General features: G+C 40.9%; 1 protein-coding gene across 1 annotated transcript; it reads left to right on the forward strand.

The window, feature by feature from the left end:
• The first annotated feature begins 622 nt into the window (after positions 1-622).
• Positions 623-21,257, forward strand: blmh (bleomycin hydrolase). Its single transcript, XM_080889596.1, has 13 exons — positions 623-782; positions 1,131-1,295; positions 3,333-3,530; positions 5,469-5,578; positions 6,257-6,398; positions 6,651-6,739; positions 6,856-6,948; positions 13,628-13,783; positions 13,890-14,048; positions 14,142-14,209; positions 14,967-15,084; positions 15,371-15,437; positions 20,951-21,257. Exons 2-13 carry the CDS (start codon positions 1,286-1,288, stop codon positions 21,097-21,099), a joined length of 1,359 nt encoding a protein of 452 aa, XP_080745722.1. The 5' UTR covers positions 623-782; positions 1,131-1,285; the 3' UTR covers positions 21,100-21,257.
• Positions 21,258-23,362: the final 2,105 nt, after the last annotated feature.

A 23,362-nucleotide genomic window follows, 5' to 3' on the forward strand; every position in this document is an offset into this window, starting at 1 on the left:
CCTACTAGAAATAAATAATTAAAAAAGAAAACATTGAATATTTTACAGAAATTAACGGTTTGGGTAGCGTATAATTGATGTATATGATAGAAAGGGGTTAATAGTGTAAGACAAGCTTGCAGAAATAACTTTTCCACAAATACACTATATTCTGTCACGGGTGGGCTTCACAGGTGGCACCAAATATTAGGAACGACCCACTTGCATTGGCTGCATAGTTTACCGCTGTTACTATGGCGAAAGTGCTTGTGTTCTCTTTATTTCAGAAAATAGCCTGGGGAAAGTTTTTTACGATTACGTTTCTGTTGTACTATTAACGCGCAGGTAGGGATTTTCCACTCGGAGTACAACTGCAAGCCCATTCTCAGCGTACAACAAATCTTCAAAGTAAACGCTTTGGTTACCTTTGAAGGGAATATACTCGCATGTAAGCGATTAAAGCACATACAGTCCCCATTTCCTGCTAAGTCCTATGTGACGCTTGTGTCGCTAAAAAAGTGCTGCACGTGATCTTATTTTGAAAACCGGACGTTTCGTATGCGATAAATCTTTCAGTTTTAACTTTTGGGAGCGCTTGTTTATCTTCCACAGTGCTGTGCAGGAAATACAGAGGAAGTGAGAAGGATGCTTCCTTTTGGAAAGAAACTAAAAAAAAAAAAAAAACTACAGACGCCAGTAGTGAGCGTTATTACTTTAGTTTAATTTTGCCTGCATTTATAGCTGAGGTTATTATTCATGCGATTTAGCTGAGAAACCCACAGAGGCTGAAAATGCTGGCTAAAGTTGAGTATATCTAATGTTGTCCCTTTCTCTGTAACATGATTTGCATACATGGGCAAAAAGTGTTCACACTGAACAATTACTCCTTTGTAAGCTACTAGCAGGAAATGTTGACTAATTAGGAAAACAGTGTAAAAATATTTGTTTTATTTCCTTACTTTGTTACAGATAACAGCTTTTTAATTTTAAGCTAAATTTTGAGTAGAACTACACTAAACTAAGTTAGATTTTATATTCTTGAATAAATAAAGAGTAAAATGCGTGCAGTAGAGATGTAAATGTGAGCAGGGAAAGGGACTGTGCCCTTATAAAGTATGTGAATCGTCTTCATGAGCTAATGTTGTCTGCAGTTTTCAAACCCCGCCCAGCCGCCACGTCAAAGACTTAGCCAGGAGTCCATAAACGAGCGCACCCCGTGGTCACACTGACAGACTGTCGGTGAGATAAACAAAGAGCCGGCGACTTTCCTGGACAACAGTTGACGCTCCTCAAGCTTCTCGGCAACATGGAAACTGGTAGGTTGAATGTCACTGTGTCCCCTCTCAGTGTTTGTGGCTGCCTGGATGAGTGGAGCTTGCATTTGGTTGCAGGAGAATGACAGCTGACCGAGCTAACCCGTTAGCATTCACTGCGTTAGCATGCCAGCCTGCTAGCACGACTTTATGCCGTCCATCCCTCTGTGAGCTAGGTTGACAGTTCACCCCCCGACGGGTTATGGGGTTGTCAGCACGGTGCCAACATCACAATCTTAAATACATTAATCTTGCTCCTCTGCTCAGGCGTCAGGAACTCTTTCCAGGAACGGGATTTATTAGCCAGAGAGTAGCTAGCTCGTCTTGGAAATGCCACAGTGACTCTTTAAAGTCGTGGCCATTCATGGAAGTGAGAGTTCTGTTTGGGGAACCCTGCTTTTTACCAGAAAAGAGAATAGTTTCATTTATTTTTCAGTAGATCTCAATAACCACCCCAATCAGCCGAGGAATACTCCCTACTTTGTTTTACAACTCTTTTTATGCTCATGGGCAAAGGTTGACTTTTGAACTTGAACCTAAGGTCTGTGTTAGCCAGCTGCCCTGATTTACACAGCAACATTTAACAATAAAAAATACGTTGAAATTAAACAAATTGAAAACATTAAGAATTTCAATATTGTCTTTTTTTTTATTGTGAAGCTGACAGCAACAATGACCACCTCCTAAGCCTGTTTCCTTTTTTTAAAAGTCTGTATTCCAGCTCTATGGAGCAGTGATAATAAAGTGCTTGGCTAATGTAAAGCCAGCTGTAAGAGCACTGGTGTGTAAATTTGCAAGTCACCCTGGCTGCCTGTGCTTGGCCCCTTTCCATAGAAAGCCACCCTGATCTCTGTCCTCACCATTCATGCACTCAGTTGTTGGCTAAAAGCCTGGCCAACTAACTTTGTTTGGGCTGAGTCTTTCCCGTTTCTTCACACACACGTGCACACACTCCTACCAGATATCTATTTAAATAAGATGCTGGCTTTTACTATTACATGCTGACCCTTTGACACATGTCCTCCTCATCTATCCATACTGATCAGTGTCATAACTTTTAGCTGTTGTGGCTTAAGGAAAACCGTGTTGCGCTGACACATGACTGAGGCCGCACTCCCAGAATACTCTTTGCCTTAGGCTGGCTTCTACATTTTTTTTTTCTCCCATTTTTCTTTTTTTGATAACGCAGCAGCTAATGAGATTTGACACTGTCCTAATCTGCAATGGTCAGTGCATTTGAGCTTTGTGTTGATGGAAAATAACAGAATGCAGCTGAGCAAGAGATTTGAACTCGAGGCAGCATGCATGACTAGGCAATGTCCCTCTCAATGTTTAATTGCTCTATGCTGTTATTTGACGGAATAAAACACACACACACACTAGTGCCAGTTTGATTCTGTATGTATGCACACGCACACCCCTTCTTACCCACATCCAGTGGGACTGGACGGGCTTTCCAGTGCATTCCTCTCACAGATGGAGCCAGATGAGTGATCCCAGCAGCCAGCTCTGACCAGCCCTCAGCTCCCTGGGGCAACTTGTAGTAGTGCTACTACAAAGCTTTCTTCATTTTAGTCCTCTTTTGCTGGTACTGCCTCTCCATGTACCCAGAATATTCTTTATTCTTTATCAGAGGGCTAATCTTAATCGTATAGGGTACCTTTTATAGATTTCAATGTAACCTCTGTGTGGACTGTGGAAAAAAGAAGTGAAGCACCAGGCGGTTATGTTCAATAAAGCATATGGTCTTAGTTTATGACTATCGATCTGGTATTAGAGGCATCTTTCTGACATCTGAGTGCATGAGTACTCAAAAGATAGCTCTTAAGTGGGAAGTGTGCATGTTTAAACCGCACAGTTGAGTCATGGGAATTGGAGCGGTAGGAAATTCCACTTTTGGATGCAGACAATCTGTCTGAATGTCTAGCCATATTAGCTTTTCTATAATGTGCTAACTTTAGTTGTCCTCCCTCTCCATCCCTTCCTATTTTTTTCCTCTTCCCCATCACACTCCCTGTTTCCCACTTCTTGTTCCTAAAGGTTTGAGTCAAGAGAAGGTAGCAACCTTTGTTAAGCGGATGCGGTCTGAGCCGCGTTATCTGCTGGCCCAGAATGTGTCAACCTGCATCGACCCGTTGGAGGTTTGTCTTCACCGGCAGACTGTACAGGATACTGTGCACATCTTCCAGCACTCTATCCCCACAGAGGGCAAGCCCATCACCAACCAGAAAAACTCAGGTAGGACATGATGTAATACAGTTGCATACACATGTACTCTGCACAAGATGCATGTTTAAAGTGTTTGTATTAGCAGGGCTGAATGGCTTGGGTAAGGTGTTCCTGAAATGCCATGTTTCAGGGGGGACTGGCCATCGCCCAAAAGGATTCAAGTTTCCAGCCACGTGCCCTTCACAGTGCCAGGTCGATGCCAAAAGTGATTTTTGAAATTAGGGTTGTTCAGAAATCAGTTTTGATTTATATCATTAAGGAACTCATTAGCCTGGAAAGCTTTAGAGTGTTTGCTGAAGAACCCCGTCCTCATAGCAAAAAATGGCGGGAGTTATGAGGTGCTAACTACGGCACCCCTGTGCCACCCATGTGCCATTTATCCAAAACTAGTCAATGATCAGCCAGGGGCCGCCTGATGCTTTATGCTCTTCTTTATGTGTCGGGGTGCCACTTATTGTCTGTTTCATTTAGAAATCATTCCCATTTTTAGTTTTCATTGTCATCTTTGAATCCGCCGCCAGTCATAGATGCTCAAAATGTTTACACCTTGTTTGATGGTGATAAATAAACTTCTATGTGCAAAATATTTAGCAGTAACTTAAAACAGTTTGTTTTATGTGTTTATTTTTAATATCAAGAACGACGTGGATCATTTCTACATTTGCATTTGGGTGTATTATTCTGTACCTGTCAGTCAACCCAAACAGCTGCTAACACACTGAATTTAGTAATGTTGTATATTTGTCCTCACAGCAACATTTTACAGTTCAAACCGTTGACAGTTGGCGCACACCGGTTAGTGATGTCATTTCTGAAGCAAATAACACTTTATTTTTCCTAACATATAATTTGATTGCAGTTGTACATGACAAACGATGAATAGACATGGCTGGATATTTGATTAATTATTGCCAGGAGTGGGAATCACAGTCTTAACTCAAGATATGACAGTAATACGTAGCCGATGATAATAATAATGCTATGATTACACAGTGATTCTGTAATAGTCAAAACATTACAGCTGATTCTTTACGGTATCGGTGTATTGTGACACAATTATCTGTGATATTTACTCAGATAAAAAACAGATTTTCTATGGCAACCTCTAAAGGGGGCAGATGAAAGAAGAGGGTTTGACCTGTCGTTTAGCTGGACTGGAAGCAGCATTACTTTTTATTTCCTTATATTGTCAGAGGGAGTGTGTAATGTGGAATATATACTGTATATTAATCATTGCTGTGGTTTCTCTGCATGTATGTAAAGTACGCCACACTCCCTCTTTCAGAGCTTCTGTCATAATTTATAGTTTTTGCATGAAATGTAAAATTTGCATTGTGTTTACATATTTTTCTCACTGAAATAACAAGTTTATTTTCCCCTTTTTAGCATGTTTCACTTGCACAGTTTGGCATTAACCTCTGGTGGGTCAGCTGACACATCTTTGGGTTGGCTTGTTCTACTATGTGGATTTCAGCACCTCACAGCCTTCATGAGAGATCCAGCTGGAATGACTCATGTGTTGGTGGGGATGGTGTGGGCTACCAAAGTTAGTCTTGCCTCAAAAATAGATTAAATAAGAAAGAAATTAAAGCCACATTAAAAGAGAAGGCTGCTGTTTAGAAACGGATGAAGCCGTGTATCAGCCCCTGTTGACAGCCATTGCTGCCCTTTAATTTCAGCATTCAGCAAATTGAAAACCTTAAATTTCCACCCAATTATTAATTAATGAACCACCCAATCGGTCTCAGCTGCAGAAATCCTGGTCCACTACAGCCCTGTTATTCATTGAAGGGAAGGGATCTAATTAAACAAGCGATCCTAGTCTTTCAGGGTTTTTGTGATACTTGTTATCATCACAAGCGCACAAGGATGGCTTTATATTGCTGTTTGCGCATTAAGCCTTTACTAACCTGCATATTTCTAAATCTGTTTTCTCTTAATCACTAGGGAGATGTTGGATCTTCTCGTGCCTCAACGTCATGCGACTGCCCTTCATGAAAAAGTTTAACATAGAAGAGTTTGAGTTTAGTCAGTCCTATCTATTTTTCTGGGACAAGGTAAGACACACAGTAACACCACATATTGGTTATGGTTGTGGGCTTTTTCACTCCTTTACTATTATTATTATTTTGGTACATTTCGGTGATGTAACATTCTGGTAAATGGATGGTTTTTGTTGTTTTGGAGTTGGGACACTGCGTGTGCATGCATGTGCCACTGGTGTGGTGTTATTATGCTGCACCTTTTCTACTATACAGTCATTGTCCCACCTAAAACCCCCTTTTGTGCGTTGTTGTCAGTGCTCCACCCGGACCAACGTCACGGTGACTCCTTGTTGATTTTTTTTTTTTTTTTAAATGCCGTCATCTCTCTCTTTTAAACTGTGTGTATTTTTAGCAGGCCCATCATAAACACACCCCTTCTTTGTGGCAGGTGCCAGATATGGGAGCTTCAGCTACTGTGGTATTAGTAGTAAACAAAGAAACAGTAAAACTCTCCTTAAGTTATCAGCTATTGCATTAGATTTTTAACTAATTTCAATAAAGTCTTAAATGAAAACTAATTTTAACAAATTACAGTTGATGACAGTAGCTCTTTAAATATGTAATAAGTCTAATGATAGCTGAACGATGCCTCTCTGGTACCTTTTTTTTTCTTCTTCTTTGGTTTTGTTTCAAGTCTCATGTGGTCGACTGTCTACTTTGACAGTCTCTGTTTTTGTTGTTATCTCTCAGATCGAGCGTTGTTACTACTTCCTTCAAGCCTGTGTGGAGACGGCACAGAGGAAGGAGCCAGTGGATGGACGCCTGGTCCAGTTTCTTCTCTCCAATCCAACAAATGATGGAGGGCAGTGGGACATGCTGGTCAATCTCATTGGTTAGTTCTTATCATTGCACAGTGGTTCATGTTAAGTTCATTGAATAACCTGTTCAATGAACTTAACATTGAATAGGTTAAAAATAATATATTAATTTTAATATATAAAATTAACTAGAATAGTGATCCCCAGTTAATTTCATACTGGAAAGTGAGCTTCATTGGATTTAAAATCTCTGGCCTGTTATTGTCTTAAAAATAATATTATTTTTATTATTTAATTTAAGTTTTTTAATGTTGTGCTGTCTACAGAGAAGTATGGCGTCATTCCAAAGAAATGCTTCCCAGAGTCACACAGCTCAGAGGCCTCACGCAGAATGAATGACATCCTCAATCATAAGGTACTTTTGCACACTTCCTTCAGTTCAAAGCAAACGGAGCTCACATATGTGTCCAGCTAGAAGTCTCATAATGCCAATGAGCCCATCCTGACTGTTTACCTCATGATGTGTTGCAGCTGAGAGAATACTGCCTAAGACTGAGGAACATGGTGGCCAGCGATGCCAGTAAAGGCGAACTGTCTGAAGCTATGGACAGCATGATAGAGGAGGTGAGACTGAAATCGCATGTGCAGTTTCTTTGTTTGCTTGTGTTCTTCTCAGAGCACTGCAAACTTTTATAGGATCACAGTTTGTGCTTGAACGAAGGAACTTCTGAATAAACGTGGGACCTCTAGAGCCAGGCAACTGCTCTAGAGGTCCCACGTTTATTCAGAAGTTCCTTCGTTCCTCAAAGTGTGCTACTTCCCAAAAATTCAGGAACTCTAAGGGCTGAGTTCACCTGGCTGAATGCCCAGGCTCTTTGCTAGGTGGCAGCGTCATATACCCTCTCAGCTACCCCAATACCTCCAAAAATAATTTTTCAGGTAAAAATAAAAAATACAAATGGTTAACCAATAGAAGAGTGTGTGAAAAGCCATTGTGAGTTCTCAGGTACATTTTACTGACGAGTTGTGTGTAAGCTCCGGTTCCAGTCTACAGCTCTAATTTTTTCTTTTCACTCAGTGTTATTTCTTCTTATTAATTGATCAAGCTTCATTCATCAGCAGATTTAAAGACATGGGTTTGAGGGGGTTCTCATCTTTAGTTGATCAGAGTTGTGACAGGTGGACAGATTTGATGGCTGCAGCAGTGGAAATAAAAGCAGAAGGGTGTAAAAGAGAGCAGAAGTTGGTAGTTCTGTTGTAGTTTTAGAAACGGGAAGTAAGACCTGCAGAGACACAGAAGTGTCGAAAGCGAATGGAAAATGTGCAGCTCTTGTAACATTGTTCCACTTTTACCAGAAGAGGGAGCTGTCAAATAATACATAACTGAGATGCTCAGAGCAGGCTATATGTATTCAGTGTGTCTATGAACAATTATTGTTAGATTAAACATTACCTGGTGATGTGTTCAATTTCTATATGAAGTTGTCAGCAACTTTTAATTTATTACAAAGCAATAGTTCCAGTTTGTGACATCTAGTATGTAGGTATCAAAATTTCCCAAGTCCAATAAGAGAATTTGAGATTTTTAAATTCCAATGATAAATAATTGGTTTTATAGAAATGCATTTATAATATCCCAGCGCTATAGTTAAACATCAGTGCACGTTGCAGAGACATGCATTTGCAGACAAGGTAAAGGGAGAACACAATACTCTGTCAGCGGTCCCCAACCCCCGGGCCTCGGACCGGTACCGGTCCGTGAGTCGTTTGGTACCGGGCCGCGAGAGTTGAGGCTCAGGTGTGAAATGTATGGTTTTTAATCAGTTTTCAGCGTTATTTTGTTATCGTTTTTATCGTTAACTTGGTTTTCCTGGGTCTTTTCACGTGTGTTATGAATAAATCTTCTAATTTTACTAATTTTATTTTGTTGTATTTATCCGCGACACTTTAAAGGCCGGTTCGTGAAAATATTGTCGGGCATAAACCGGTCCGTGGCGCCAAAAAGGTTGGGGACCGCTGCTGTATGTTTAAAAAAAGTAAACAAAAACAAATGCATTTCTGTTGGCTCCAGGCTCATAACACTGACAACATCTTGTTTATAAATGATTAAGGAAAGGTTTCCTTTAAATAGAACCAGACAAATGTTGGCATTTGTCTGCCGATGCATGATGACTTTTGTTTTTCTTACAGTGCTCATTCACGTTTGACTTTTTGTAAAGGCAGTAAATGCATCTTGGGCCTTTTTTTTTCTTTTTTTTCTTTTTTTTTTTTTCTCTCTAATGTGCAGACAGTGTTTTGACCTACATTTTGTGTTTGTGTCCATTCACCTGCACACTACCTCTCATGTGACAAAGTTGCTGATAGTGATCTTGTTTATGGAACAGTCCGACGTCTAATGCTGGACAGTGATGCTGGTTTACCTCAAAGAGACAATACAATAAAAGGTGTGCAGGCACATGTAAACAAACACATGCAACACGTCATGAGCATAACACGTGTTTAAGGGGGACTACATGTGGTACACAGTGTGCTTGCGTGTGTGCTTTCTGAACACTGGGCAAGTTGCACTATGTTGGTGTGAAGCTTTATTCACGGCTCTTGTGTATGTGGGTGGGTCAATCGATCAATCAGTCAAGCTTCCGTTGAGACAATTGGGTCCGGTTAAGCAGCTTTTGTTGTCAGCTGTTAGGTCGTTTTGTGCTGCTGGCTGTTTGCTTGTTTAAACAGTCGCTCGGTGGATGCCCAGCCATCAACACAAAGACATGTACATCCACCAACACATGCTGTGCAAGAGTAAAGATGGAGGACCGGGTGGGAGGACAGAGGTTTGTCAGCATGTTTGTATGTACACCTGGAAGTGTTTTGTTTTGTGAGGCACCGCACTCATTTCTTTTTATTTATTTTTTACAAAATGGAACCAAATTATTCTGATCGCAGTTCATAATGGGATGTTCCCAGCAAATGCAATAAGGGAATAAATGTTAAATTTCTTTAAACTTTTATTCTGTGAATGGGGTTATACCATAGTTTCTGTATTTGATCATAAGTCTTCTCCATGGTTTGCTGAGATTAGTAATGAGTTTTGCTTTCACCATCATAACAGACATTTGTTTGGATGGTTTACTTGAAGTGTTGAGGTGTCTTTTTATTTATTTATTGCTTATCAGACGAAATTGTATAATGATTCTTATATCTATCCATCCATCCACGTGTCCAGTTCATTGATTATGTTTAAACGATTAGTCAACTAATAACTTTTAACGTCATTGGGTCAGCACATGGGTTAGCACTCGCAGAAAGAAGGTCCTGGGTTCGTATCCGCCACCTGGCTGAGGCCTTTCTGTATGTAGGTATGAGGGCATGTTGTCCATGGGTTCTCTCAGAGTACTCTGGCTTGTCCTACAGTCCATTCACCATTAGCCCTGGGACAGATTGGCACCCTGTCAAGGGTCTACCCTGCCTCTGCCTCGTGACAGCTGGGATTGGCCTCATCCCCATGTTGCTGTAGCTTTAACAACATTCCTAAATAGTAACTCTGTAAATTAGGATCAAGATGTCAAACCTTCAATGACAGACATTTTACCAGAGGCTTTGCAGCCAGTTCACAATACCACCATCCAAGCCAATAGTGAGCCCAAGTTCATGCAGGACAGGCAGGCTTTAAGAAACCTGTGTTTAAGATTAAAAATTCACTGTTTATTTCATCTCGTTTAGAACCAAAACAGTGTTTGTGGACACAAGAACCCTGTGTACCTCCAGACTTCTGTCTGAAAACACAGTGTTACTGCTGCATGTTCATGTGGATTTACATCCATGTGTGCACACGTGTTTCTCAGGATTAAAGTGCCAGTCCTACTTGGGTGCATGTGGAAGTGATGCTGTCCACCCGCCAAACGTGGCAGCTGCGCTTGTGCCCTGGTCTTCATCACCAAGCCCCACACACAGTCCCGTGACAGAAACCCTGGGTCGCTGCTTCTGCTTCCACTTACTGTACCTGGGGTGTGCTTGATTTGAATGAATCTCTTTGCGTGTGAAGAATCAAGTCTTGTGTGTGCGTGTTAACACTGCTCAGGCACATTGACTCAAACCACATAACATTTATTTAAGAACCTTGGCAAAAGAGCCTTAACCCACTTCATAATGCACCTGCAGAAACGGCGTTCAAATCACCACTGTGCGCTGACAGTTTGTCGTTATTGCTGCTAGGATTCCTGTGTCCATACATGCGTTGTTGAGGCAGCCTTCTTCTTTCATGCTCTCTCAGATGTGCATCGGGGTTTCTCTTCTGTCACTTGTGTGGACAAGTAGACAGTACAAAGGCACAATCACTGGAAACTATACATGCACATGCAGCACTTCACACACATGAAACATACACAGATGGTATTCCTCACGCCACCACCGTACCCTTTCCATGCTCCATTGCGTCATGGAATCAGAAACACCATGTGCGGCTCTGCTCTTGGCTCTGAATACAGAGAGAGATTCTTAAGACAAGTCTAATTTACGAGACAGCCATCAACTCGCAGAGGAACCCTCTTACCACAGCTCACACACCCTGCGCTGCAGGCTGTTGGCTCAGTTGATTTGTTGTTCGATGTGGGTGGGTTCCTACATATGTCTTTGTTACCGGCTGCAGTCATTGCAGCCTCAGAATAGCCACTTTAGAGTTGTCCACCCACATTTCTTGAATTTTTTTTTTTTTCATGCACAATTGCAGGAATTTAACAATGCCCACATGTGTTGCATGTTTACAAAACATGGAAGTTTAATCAAAACCTCACTCATTTTTATCCAAACTGTTTGCATGGTGTCATTTGCTTACACTCACAAGTCCAGCTTCTAGACAATGGTTATAAATTTATGTCAGAGTAACAACGAGGTGCATGGTTTTCCTCAATTCGGCAAATTGTGCCAATCCAAGAACATTTTCAACCATCAAATGTATGTTTTAACCCTTTACTCCATAAAGATGACTTTTGACGCCCTCCTCTGTATTGTTAACGAAGAGATTTGACACTTGGATGTAAATGTATATCCATAAAGACATGGTTTCTATTCAATGACCATTAGAATAGGGATACGGATTAGCACCAGTAAAGCTGATCACTCTCACTAATTTCTGATGCACACTCATTCATTTTGTTCTGAAAGCAGGCCTGATATGACAGAAACCGCTCAGTTTGTTTTTAAAGCAGAAACAAGGATTGCAAGTTAAATCTGTTGCTATAGCATGTTACAAATGTGGAAGTATTGACGGCTAAATTAATTTTTTGTGGTTTTTGTACCAACTTTTGTGAATTATTCTTAAACTGCAATGATATTAAATGTGTAAATTGCTTTTTAATCACTTCTTTCAGCTTTTGTGTACGTTTTACTAATTCGAGCCAACTCGGGCCAGTGTCTTCAACACTGGAGCGCAGATGCTATCAAGCATTAGCCAGGGTTAGCCCCAATAGCGTGCATTCGGCTCATTGTTTGTACCAAGACATGCAAACTCACTATGTCACAGAATGGAGACAGACCTGAGGTGGGTCTTCCGCTACAGACTGAGCTGAAAAGAAAGCCGCATGTTGACAAACTCCATCATAATCACTTACAACAGCTGGTTCCTGAAACCTGTTAACAGTTCAGATGTTTAGAATATTAAGATATGAATGACATGGCTGTTGAAGTTAGAATCTAAACACGGATGGAGCCCTGCAGATTTTTATGAACAACGCATGTTGGGTTTAGGAAAGAATCGAGGGGCTTTGGCTCGGATCATTGTAAACTGTCTCAAAATAGGAATTTACAAATCTTTAGACAGTTTAACTCACTGAAGTGGTTTCTGAGAGTCAAATTAGAAAAAGCTTGCAACTTGGAGTTGTGGAAATTAATTTCAAACCTACTCTGACATTATCAAATCAGACACATTACATTGAGATGTGAAAGAGAGAGCCCAATATTTTGCAAACTTGCTATTCTGTATCCCCCCCACCTGTCCCTCTTTCCCCATCACTCATGCATGTCAGTCACTGAGGCAGCAGGTGTTTCTATATTGATCCTGTTCTCATGTCATTGTCGCTGTTTATTCTCTTGACTAAGGTCTCCTCTCCTCACAGTCGCTTTACTTACATTGCCAGGTCCGATGAGAATGTACAAGGCTGGTGTTAAGGGCGACACTTGCTGTATGTGTCAGGGCATCAGAAAGAAGAAAACTGTAAAGCAAGTGGAAATGTTTCAATTTGTCAGGAGAGATTAAATGCAGGAACCGGAGGAAAAGGGAGTAGAGCCCGACGGGTGTTTTTTAAGACCTAGCGAGTGGATGGACACCCTGGTGTGTCCTCCTGCCCACAGAGCAGTCTAAATAAAGTGGCTGAATTGGGTAGTTCGGAGGTGTGGGGAGCTTAAGCAGATGCTTTTGTTGACTCAGCGCAAGTGTGTATTTTTGTGTGTGTCTGTATTTTTGTGACTTTACACATTTCTGTAACAAAGAGGGGATTGGTTTGTTTGTTTAAGACTGGCCTGAATTTATGCCTTTTTTCCACTATGTGACCATTTCTGGAGTGGGGCTCCTACATTCTACTTTATATAATGGGATATTTAAAATGTGTGTAAAGGTCAGGAAAGCGCTGCCACAGGAGCTAGGTTTCCTTTAGTCCTTTAACACACACACTGAAGCGATACATTGCCAAGGCAATGTGTCACTGTCTAGTGGCCCTCTTTTTATCTGCGGCGAATAATGGTCTCGATACAATGATTAATTTCTCAGTCCCGTATTAATCATATTTCATAGGAAAAGTATGTGCTCAGTCTTGGGAAAAGAACAGAGGATGGGAGTATTGAAAAGCTTAAGGGGGAAATTCCAGAGATAGCTATATCAGGGGTTAGGAGGGCCAGATTGACAGACGGCCCAGTCCAAACAACCTGATTTAGCCCACAAGAACTCACTCTGAACTTCTGCACTGAAGGAAGACGCACATGGCGCAAGGGCAAAGGGGTGTGTGTGCTGCAAATGGAAAAGAATGGAAGCGCAGCAGTGGGAAAATGCAGGGATAATTGGAAGAGGTCTTGGTACTCATCAAGGGTATGCAGGGATGGACAACAGATGTTTGCAAATTAGGAATATTGAATATACAGGCTCAAGTGAAAGCGGTGGCTCCCTCCGTCTCTGTAGTTGAGGTGAATTGGTAGGAATCTCTGCTTGCCTTATTAAAATGTAGAGTTTGCTGAAATGTGCCATGTTTGCTTTAAACTGTCTACAAATGCTAAATAGACTTTAAAGCCAAACCTTTATCTAAACTGTCTTTGTGCTGTGCAGGTTTTCCGAGTGGCCAGTGTTTGTCTAGGCAGCCCTCCTGAGACCATCTGTTGGGAGTACAGGGACAAGGATAAGAACTTCAATCGCATGGGACCGCTCACTCCTCAGGAGTTCTACAGGAAGCATGTGAAACCCCTATACAACATTCAGGACAAAGTAAGTGACCCCCTTGGACACCACAGATGGAGAGCCTGTAGATTTCTGTGGTCTTTGTGTAGCTGTAGAAACTCTGATCTTGTGTGGTTATTTCCTCTATCCCCAGGTCTGCCTTGTAAATGACCCTCGACCCCAGAATCCTTATGGAAAGCTGTACAGTGTCGAGTTCTTGGGTAACATGGTTGGTGGTCGCAGCACTCTGTACAACAACCAGCCCATCCAGCTACTGAAAAAAGCTGCAGCTGAGTCCATAAAGGATGGAGAGGTACGTTGGCACAAGTGGGCACAACTCCAGGCACAGATGTGTGCACAACTGTGATTATTGTTTTGGTTTTTTTTTTCTTTCCACCCATCTTAGGCTGTGTGGTTCGGTTGTGACGTTGGGAAACATTTCCACAGCAAGCTGGGCATTAATGACATGAATGTGTGAGTATAACTGAAGGATGTCCAGTGTACAGTATATGAACAAATCTCCAACAAGTGTTGAAGTAGGGATTTATCTTAAGATAAACTTTGGCATACCAAACAAAGAAACTGGATTTTTCTCCCTTCTCTTACACTTAAGGATTAGAGGAACAGCGGGAAAATCTGTTTTGTTCACTTGACTGTGGTAAAGGTATCTTTAAAAAGCCTTAACAACAAAGGGAACTATTTTTATCTGTGCCACATCTTCATTTGACCGGACCAGACAGCATCTGCTTTTTTGAGGTGTCCGTCTCCCCACGCAGGAAAAGTGCCCATCTTTGCCCTTCAGGTGCAGCAGCAGCAGCATCTGTGTCTGAGTTGCTGGCGCCAGGCTTAAATTTGCCCGCTGAACCAAACCAGCATGGTGCCGAATGTCTGGTTTCATCTCCACTGAAGCTCATCTTTCACACAGATCTCTTCTTGTAACAGTACATTATAACTGGAATGAGGCTGAGGCTTAATGTGGCCTCATTTCTAGACAGACATGCTCAAAGTGGAAATGAAACAGCGGGCTGCCTTTTTAGCTGCAAAATCCCAGCTTATGAAGGCAGCGTGTTTTGTGGCTTTTTATGGTCATTACATCTCTTCCCACTGTTCCTGTCAGAAACAGATTTTATTATTGTTAAAACATGACAAATCACAAATGCAGTAAACCATTTCTTGTCATAAGTGTGTAGAGGAGCTGGAGTTATCACATGATTTTGTGCATTTCATACAGGTTCAACCATGAGCTTGTGTTTGGGGTTTCAGTGAAGAACCTTTCAAAGGCAGAGAGACTGATATATGGCGACTCTCTCATGACCCATGCAATGATTCTCACCGCTGTCACAGACAAGGTACACTCACACAATTATGCAGTACAGGTATGTGACTGTTTGGTACACTCGTGTGTACATGCAGTACTTATACAAACTGTCCAGCGAGAACACACACACTCAGAATTTCCCAAGGTTTATTGTATGAAAGTCTTGCCGTGTGTTTACGCTGCTTTAATCCGCTGCAGTTTTTTTTGTAGTGCTGTCAATTCCCCCCTTTTTAAGTAACCCCAGCTGTCAGGACACTTTCTTTCCTCTTGTCTCACTGTTATCTCCCATTGTCTCTTGTTCTCCTTCTGTCTCTCAGGATGGAAAAGAAGGCTATGAAAAGTGGAGGGTGGAAAACTCCTGGGGTGACGACCGTGGCAACAAAGGTAACACGAAACCCTCTTGCTGCAGAGCAGAAGCCTGATTTCTTTGATGTGACGCTGATTGTCAGATGTCAGCCTCTGGTCGGGTGATTAAACTGTCATCTTCCTGTTTGTGTTCCTTAAATTAAAAACAGGGTCTTGAACTTGTAATTGGTTATGTTCCTCTTCACCACAACAGAAACGCAGGGGGCCTTTATTTAAAAAAAATAAAAATAATAAGAGTTATGAAATTTACAGATCTTAAGTTTGACACAGATTATGCATGCTTATTCAAAAAAGGAATTTCTGCTATTGGCTTCTGTCTCATAATTGTGTGCAAATATCTGCACTTCTGCAGGGCAGGTTATAGCAGAGGAAATAAGGAATGTTAGATAAAGCAACACAGCTCACAGGCAACAGTTTAATCTTTCTCTTTGGACTCGAGTCAGGAATGTCAGGCCCTTTGTTGGTCAGCGCTGAATATTTAGGGGCCAAACTATCAGCTAAAGCTAGCTTGACTGTATGTGTGCTTCTCAGGCACAGCTATCAAAAATAGTAATTTCCCAAACATAGGAAATTTCTCATTATTGTCTCAGTATCTACTAATATTAAGTAACGCATATAATACAGAATTTGACTCGCCAAATGTGGAGAACAGTCTCCTTGGACAGACTTACTATGCTCAAACATCCAGCAGGCTGACTTATCTTTCAGATAATTTTTTTTTTTACATAAATCTCCAAACACCAGCATAATTTTAATGCATTTTAATATATAGTGCCATGTATAACTAATGTCCATTAGTCTTAGGGGGGCTGTGACCTATCCCAGCTGTCGTAGGGTGAGAGGCAGGGTACACCCTGGACAGGTTGCCAGTCTGTTGCAGGGATACCAGATAGACACAGACTACGTCCACAGTAGCCCGGACAGATTTGAAAACGGCCCGCATCCACACTAGCACATGACTAAAATGCGTTAGAAAGTCTCCGTGGGCCAATTTAGTTACCAGTTAACATAACGCCACTAACTGCATGTCTTTGCACTGTGTGAGGAAGCCAGAGTGCCCATGCAAAACATGGGGAGAACATGCAAACTCCACACAGAAAGACGCTGGCCTAGTGGTGGAATTGAACTCAGGACTTTCTTGCTGTGAGGCAACAGTGCTGAATACAGGCCCAGCAGTTAGGCATCCAATTGGAAATGGGATGAAATATCCATACCAGCACATGTGATTATAAAGCACATTTTAATGTGCTTTATAAAGTTATTAGAGCTAAAGGTAAATGTTAAAAATAGCTTCTATGCGTCTCTCTAAGGTCTGAAATGTTTCAAAGTGTGTTTTGGTCCTCAGCTGTTGACATGGAGACCTTTTGATTGTCTAACACACCAGAAGCGTACAAAGAATTTCAACTTTTGAACCACGGTTTATTTTTTAGTGGTCTAGTTGTTTTTTGTTTTATTTTTAAACCACATATTAGATTTAATTTTGATAACCTGAGTCAGTCATGGAAAACTGTAGGGTGTCTGTCATTAAGTAGGTTTGGCTTCCTTTATGCAACAGCCCTCCCAACACAACAGGTCCTCCACACCACTGCCCCAGATGACTGTTGCTATGCCCACTATTTTATTTATTTATTTTCCTAATCTTCCTCTGATCTTCTCTGCCTTACCGCCCTGTTACTGAGCTTAGGCTTCCACTCCAAATGATGGGAGAGTATTTAAGGTCAGTGGTGGATCGTCTCATGACACACACACACAGACATACAGTACAAGATGTACACATAACGAGACGCACACTTACTCTCAATATTTGCTTGAACCCACAAACCTTAGTGACTGTTGAGAAAACATGTGAAAACCCCTCAGTCAAATGAAGTGTTTTTCATGCATATCTTATTCCATAAACACCAGCAGATGAGGGGAGGCCAGGGCCCCCAGCCCCTCCACAGCCAAATTAATAAAGTTTTTCTTGTGAAAAGAAAAGTCTGAGAAGTGGAGTTCACTGGGTAATCTGGAGGCTATGTTTGTTTGACAAAAGCTGAGGGGAGAAAAGAAGGGAAGTAGATGTGGAGGCAATTTGGGGGAAAATGACAAAGAACTGAAGAAATTAAAGAATAGTGAACAAAAGAAGGAAGCCAAGAAAGAAAGTGCTCGTAAGATTTATAAGACTTGATGTCTCCCTTTAGTCTTTTAATATTTCTTCTAACCATAAAAGGATCTCTCAGGAGAGTTTTAACTTTCCGTTTCCTCCATCTTTAATCCTTCAAACAGACGTTGTTATGACTCTGCTCACTTTACAACTCGAACTTTTTACACCGTTTAAGAGTAATATTTTGTCTCAATCGCTGAGAGTTTAATATGGGTTTAAGGATTCTGTAGATTTGTTATTTTCACCCAAACGGTTATCTGCTCTTTAGTCCTGTAAAGGAAACTAACATTTTAAATTTATAAAACTGCTTTTTACACTATGAAAAGAGCCCAAGTGTTTAAATAAATAAACAAATAAATATAATTTTAATATCCATTGATCCATTTATTCTTTTCCACTTGATCATTAATTTATGCTGCAAACCTACAGAAGCTGAAATGACCTTGTTGAGTCTACACAAGTGGCTGACTCCACTGCACACATTTATACTCGTGCACTGCTCTGCAATTTCACCACCAGAGTTTCTCTCTTTTGAGTCGACCCATAGAAATATGCATTGGAAGAAATGACAGTTCTGAATGGTCGGTCATTGCAGGCTGTGCCGTCGTGGCTTGTATGGCTACAAGTAATATGGGTACAGCTGCAGTGTGATTACTCAGGTGGTGAACTCGTGATGGTCAGAAAGTCGAGTGTAGAAGGCTGTACATTTGTGACCCTCAAGTAGGTTTTTCTACAGCAGCTATTTTAAGTGTTGTAAATGTCATTGGCAGACGTTCACATCATTATTAATCTAATAAGTAACAAGTGTTTACCCACTGTGTCAGGTTAAAAAGTTGTAAATGTTCAAAAATGTGGCAGCTAGCAGGACAAAATGCAGCATTAGTCATGCTGATAAGGAAAACGGCTAGCTGTTTTGTTTGGTTTTTAAAAAATAAACCATGAAATGAAAGCGAATACACGGTGTATATAGTGTTAGTCATGCTTTTAGGCATTTTGCAGTTTATTTCAGTAGTTAGATTTTGCAAAATGGGATAAAAATGGCTATTTTCAAATGTCTAAATCATTGTCACATCACCTTTTCTCTTTTGCAATATGGATTAAAATCACAGATCCTCTGGGCCAGATTGCGTACTTCAGAATAGCTGAATAGGTGGCTCGCTTACACTATACCCATCTGGTCTGAGACAGGACACTCAGCCTATCCCAAAAAACAAATAACACCCAACATTCACACACACACTATGCCACCCAACACGCGGGTTCCAGGAAGCTCACATCAATACACACATGGTTACTGCAGTGAGAACCAGGCAGTATGCCATGTGAGATTTGCGTACTTGGAAGAACACGGATACACAGCACACACGCCACCCCGATACATTGTTTTGAACTGTGCACGTTCTTGCGGTTACCCTGACGTCTTTGATAAGTCAACTTGACAGTTGGAGGGATGCTCAATTCCGAACACACGAGAAAGGGTGGGGGGGAAGGAAAAAAGGAAGAGCTGGAGCAAAAAGGTGGTATGAGGAAGGGGGGGGGGAAGAAAAGTAAATGAACTTTGAGTTCAGTGTTTCCAGTTCTAATCCAGCTTCCCATATGGGCCAGTTCAGCGCTAGGTCTGAGCTGCTCTGGTTTCACCGAGCTTCTAGCCTCTTTTATTTATGCGGAAGACGCACACAGACATCTTTGATTTTAATTAATCGTTTCAGTATGGGGCTAGATTCTCATCCAGAAAGTGATCAGGTTATTCCAGCATCCTTTCAGTGTAAGCTCAAGGTAAACTCACAGGAATCTGAACTCATTCATGTTGACCTTGTACGGCTGCACACAGGGACACAGGGAGAGGGAAGCAGACATTGTTTGGTTTTATCAGGGTGTGCATGCAGAGCTGATAGCTAAAGTGCAGAATGCATGCCGTACTGAAGGGTGGGATAGTGTGAACTATAACGGGCGGGGGTCCTTCGTGTCTGCAAAAAGCTCTTTTGCCTGTTGAACAATAGTTTAAAACTAAAGAGCACTTAGCAGGATTTCAAACATGCATGCATCAACAAAGTGTGCTGGACCATTCTGTTGAATTCTTCTTCCTCTCTACTCCTCCCCTTGCAATGAAAGAAGCATAACCGCATTATCGCTAGATTAATAAAATAAGCTTTGTATGAGTCTGTGTAGTGCTGTCTACCTGTGAGAATTATTTGGAAATAAGTGGACCCCCGAAAAAGCTAGTATTTGAAGAATTTTACAGCAGCTACTTTATACTAAAACATTTGGTGTGTTCCCATATTCATAAAAATCTTTTTAAAGTCTATATCAGATTGTGATATTGGCACAAGAGATGTTGATAAATAATGCTAACTGGCCTCATTTCCTGAGTTCTGCTAAACAATTTCCATTATCATGCAAGTTTTCCATTTCAATGAGAGAGTAGGCTTCTTATCCAGCTCGGTCTGGGTGTAGCTGCTGCTGCTATTGACAGATGTTGGGAGCTGGATGAACGTGCCATTGTAAAGCTTTCTGATGTGTTCAGCCGGCGCCTTTGGTGCTAAACACAAGAGCTGAAGGAACATTCTACCACGCACGAGTTGGCCTATTTTTATGATATTCCTTTATGGAAAAAAAACATTTTTCATTGTTTGTGTTTTGGCCGAATTCTTCATTTTCTATTAAATCGATATACTGAAAGATAAATGTTTCAACATGGGACTGGACTCAGAAGGACTGAAGATTCTGGACGGCAAAATTGTTAATTTAACTGTGGAAATGATCTCATCATCAAATGTATAAGAGACGATAGACAATAATGGGAAGCAGTTGTACATCTTTGTTTTTTTAAAGCATAAAAATCTAGATTTCAAAGAAAACTGATTCTAAAGAATTGCATAGCATCTTAATAACGATGACCAAAATCGATAGGCCTCACTTCTGTATTTAAAAACCTAGACGGGATTCATGCCAGTGATCAAAATCAGTCCTGAGATGTGTTTTCATGCTTGTGTTGAGATACTTTGGTTTTCTAAAATACATTATGTGTGTGGGTTTTTGTTTGTTTGTTTGTTTGTTGCTTTTCAGACACCTGTTTCTACCACAAAATATGCAAACCTTCTAGTGAATTTCAAACCTGAAGTTTGGGTGCTGTGACTCTCGTTGTCTGGTTTCACAGACAATTTTGCCATTTTAAACAGTTAAAGCCTTTTTCTATGTGAAAATTGTTTAGGTCTAGGGTTTAACTTTACCTATTATATTGATCTAATTCTTGACCAGAACCTGACGGACATTTGTTCCTTGTTTTGGTAATTTATTGAAAAGAGTCAGTCTTCTGCTGAGTACTTGAATCACAAGGAGAATCCAAGCAGCTGACCTGATGTCTTCTTGTCTCCCTCTGTCTCTGTAGGTTACCTGATAATGACGGATGACTGGTTCTCTGAGTATGTTTACGAGGTGGTGGTAGACAAGAGGTTCCTGACCGATGATGTCCTGGAAGTGATGCAACAGGATCCCATCGTACTTCCTGCCTGGGACCCGATGGGATCCCTGGCATAGCTAGAGAAATCTAGGTTTTAGCCCCACCCTCTGGTCAATTTGACTCCGCCCTATTCCTCAGCTGCTTTTACCTCTCCAACATTTCCCCAACACCTCCTTCTAAAACGGCCTGTACTTCTAGAAAAAATAATAAAGATTTTGTTTTCTTTTTTACCAGACTGCCTTTGTCTTTTGTCTATTTTTTCTTTCTTTCTCAGACTGCTGGAGGTTTATTCTGTTGCTTACACACTGCATGTATCTGCAATCTCAGCTCTGGACTTAATTAGTTGATTAGCTGCTGACAAATATTGTACATGGCCGTTAAGTTGTTTGAATGTTTTTAATTGAAGTTTATGTATTCCATTTTTGTGTGCATGTGTTTCACCAGGACAAAACAGCAGTTCATAGTTAAGTGCTGGAAGTAACACACTAGTAACGCAATCATATCATAACCTCCCGTCCCTGCAATCAGCACAGTGTAAACCAGCCCCTGAATAGCAAACAGCAGTCCAGATTTTTTTTGGACAGCGACGCAGTTTTCAGATGCAGTTGAAGTTTGAGAGACTGAACAAAAATGTTGTATTAACCCTTTGAGAAGTACAGCCAACTCGATGTGAAATTCCTTTTTTTTTTTTTTTTTTTTTTTAAGGGACAGAGAATTAACTGATAACCAAAAATGTTAATTTGTAACACTTGGAAAATCCTTTGCCGGAAGAAAAACCCACGGACATACCAAAAGAGCAGGTGTCCTCCTTTGCCATGCTTCACCAGGGCTTTGCTGCAGCCATCTGTAGAGGTGGGTAGATCAACGTCAACACCAGTATTGGTATTGACGACAATACAAGCAGGACAGACAATAGGAACCATGCTTTGTTTCTAAGTTCAAGATGTAGCCCACTGATTTGTGTTAAATAAATTAATTGTAGGAATGAAGAAACGTACCTCCAAACATGCACTGTGAAAAATGTCTGAAATGTTTTGTATTGACTGTCACGTCTATTTTATTTATAGCCTACAGCACATTTAAACAAAGTCAACACAAAGTGCTTTAGAGGTGCATTTACGTTCCAGGTCTCCAAAAAACCCAGTTCAAAAATGCAATTAAATTTGAAAGCTGCATTTTGTTGTGTTAACTAATTATAGTGGAAAATAAAAATCCCAGTTATCCAGGAGTCATTAAAAGGTGCACAATAGCTACATTGATGATTAGTCATCTCATAAATCATGAAACGCCGTCCTCTCCCAAATAACCTGCTTTTATAAGTTAATAGCGTCTGTGTCTGGCCCTGTGTTTACTTGCCAGCTGAATGATAGGAAGATTTGCAGTATCGCACATCACTAGCTGTCTGCAGTTTGGGGTTTTTTTTGTTGGGGATTTTCTCCTTTTTTTGTTTTGCACAAAAAGCACTTTTGCTGATCTTTAGCCGCCTCCTTTCTTTTCCTTTTTTTTTTTTTTCCCTCTCCGCCAAGCTGGTGCTGGTTGAGCTTAGTTCCATGTGTCAAAACAGTGCTGTTCCACAGCTTTTCTGCAGGTTTGTTTCCTTTTGTTGCAATGCCTGTTGTGCCCTTTTTCTTCTTGAGGCTGATAGTTGATTTGCACTTTGTGCTGAACCATCTGTACCTGCTCTCATAAAATCTACCCTTTATGGCCAAACCTCCTTATTTGTTTATACATATATATCCAATTCACCAGTGTAGTTTATCCTTTAAAAAATGGTGGATTTGTTCCTGCTATCTTGTTTTGCTTTTTGCAGCCTTTATACACTTTGTGAGGAGAAGGGAAGATCTATAGCAATCCAAACCTTACTGAATATCGGGCTCCTAAAATCAGAGCTTCAAAATAACATTTAACATGTTTTTCTTGTTTTTTATAAGATACCAAACACTTTCTATGATCCAGAATGTATATTTACTTGTATTTAGTTCTTGAAGTTCCAATGCAGAGGCATGCTGGATATTACTCTATATCTGCAGTTCTCAGACACTGGGCGATAATGTCTTATTTAGAAAACTGGTAATTGGGATGTGGTAATTGTGAAAAGTTTGCATCTGGATCAGGGTGATTTCATCCAGGATGAAAAAAACCCCCAAACTGCAGATAAGTAAGACGCATTAGCTAGTCTTAGATTGCACAATGTAGGATTTCCTAATCTAGATCACTGATAAACCAAACTGTTTGAACAACGGGTCCAAGGAAAAACTGCTGGGATGGAGAACACAGACTGACTGAAGGTGCGTAACTGGTACATGAGTGTATTTACTGTGATGCATGTCTGGTTCGGAT

Source organism: Rhamphochromis sp. 'chilingali' (assembly GCF_963969265.1).
Source record: "Rhamphochromis sp. 'chilingali' genome assembly, chromosome: 8".
Lineage (NCBI taxonomy): Eukaryota > Metazoa > Chordata > Actinopteri > Cichliformes > Cichlidae > Rhamphochromis > Rhamphochromis sp. 'chilingali'.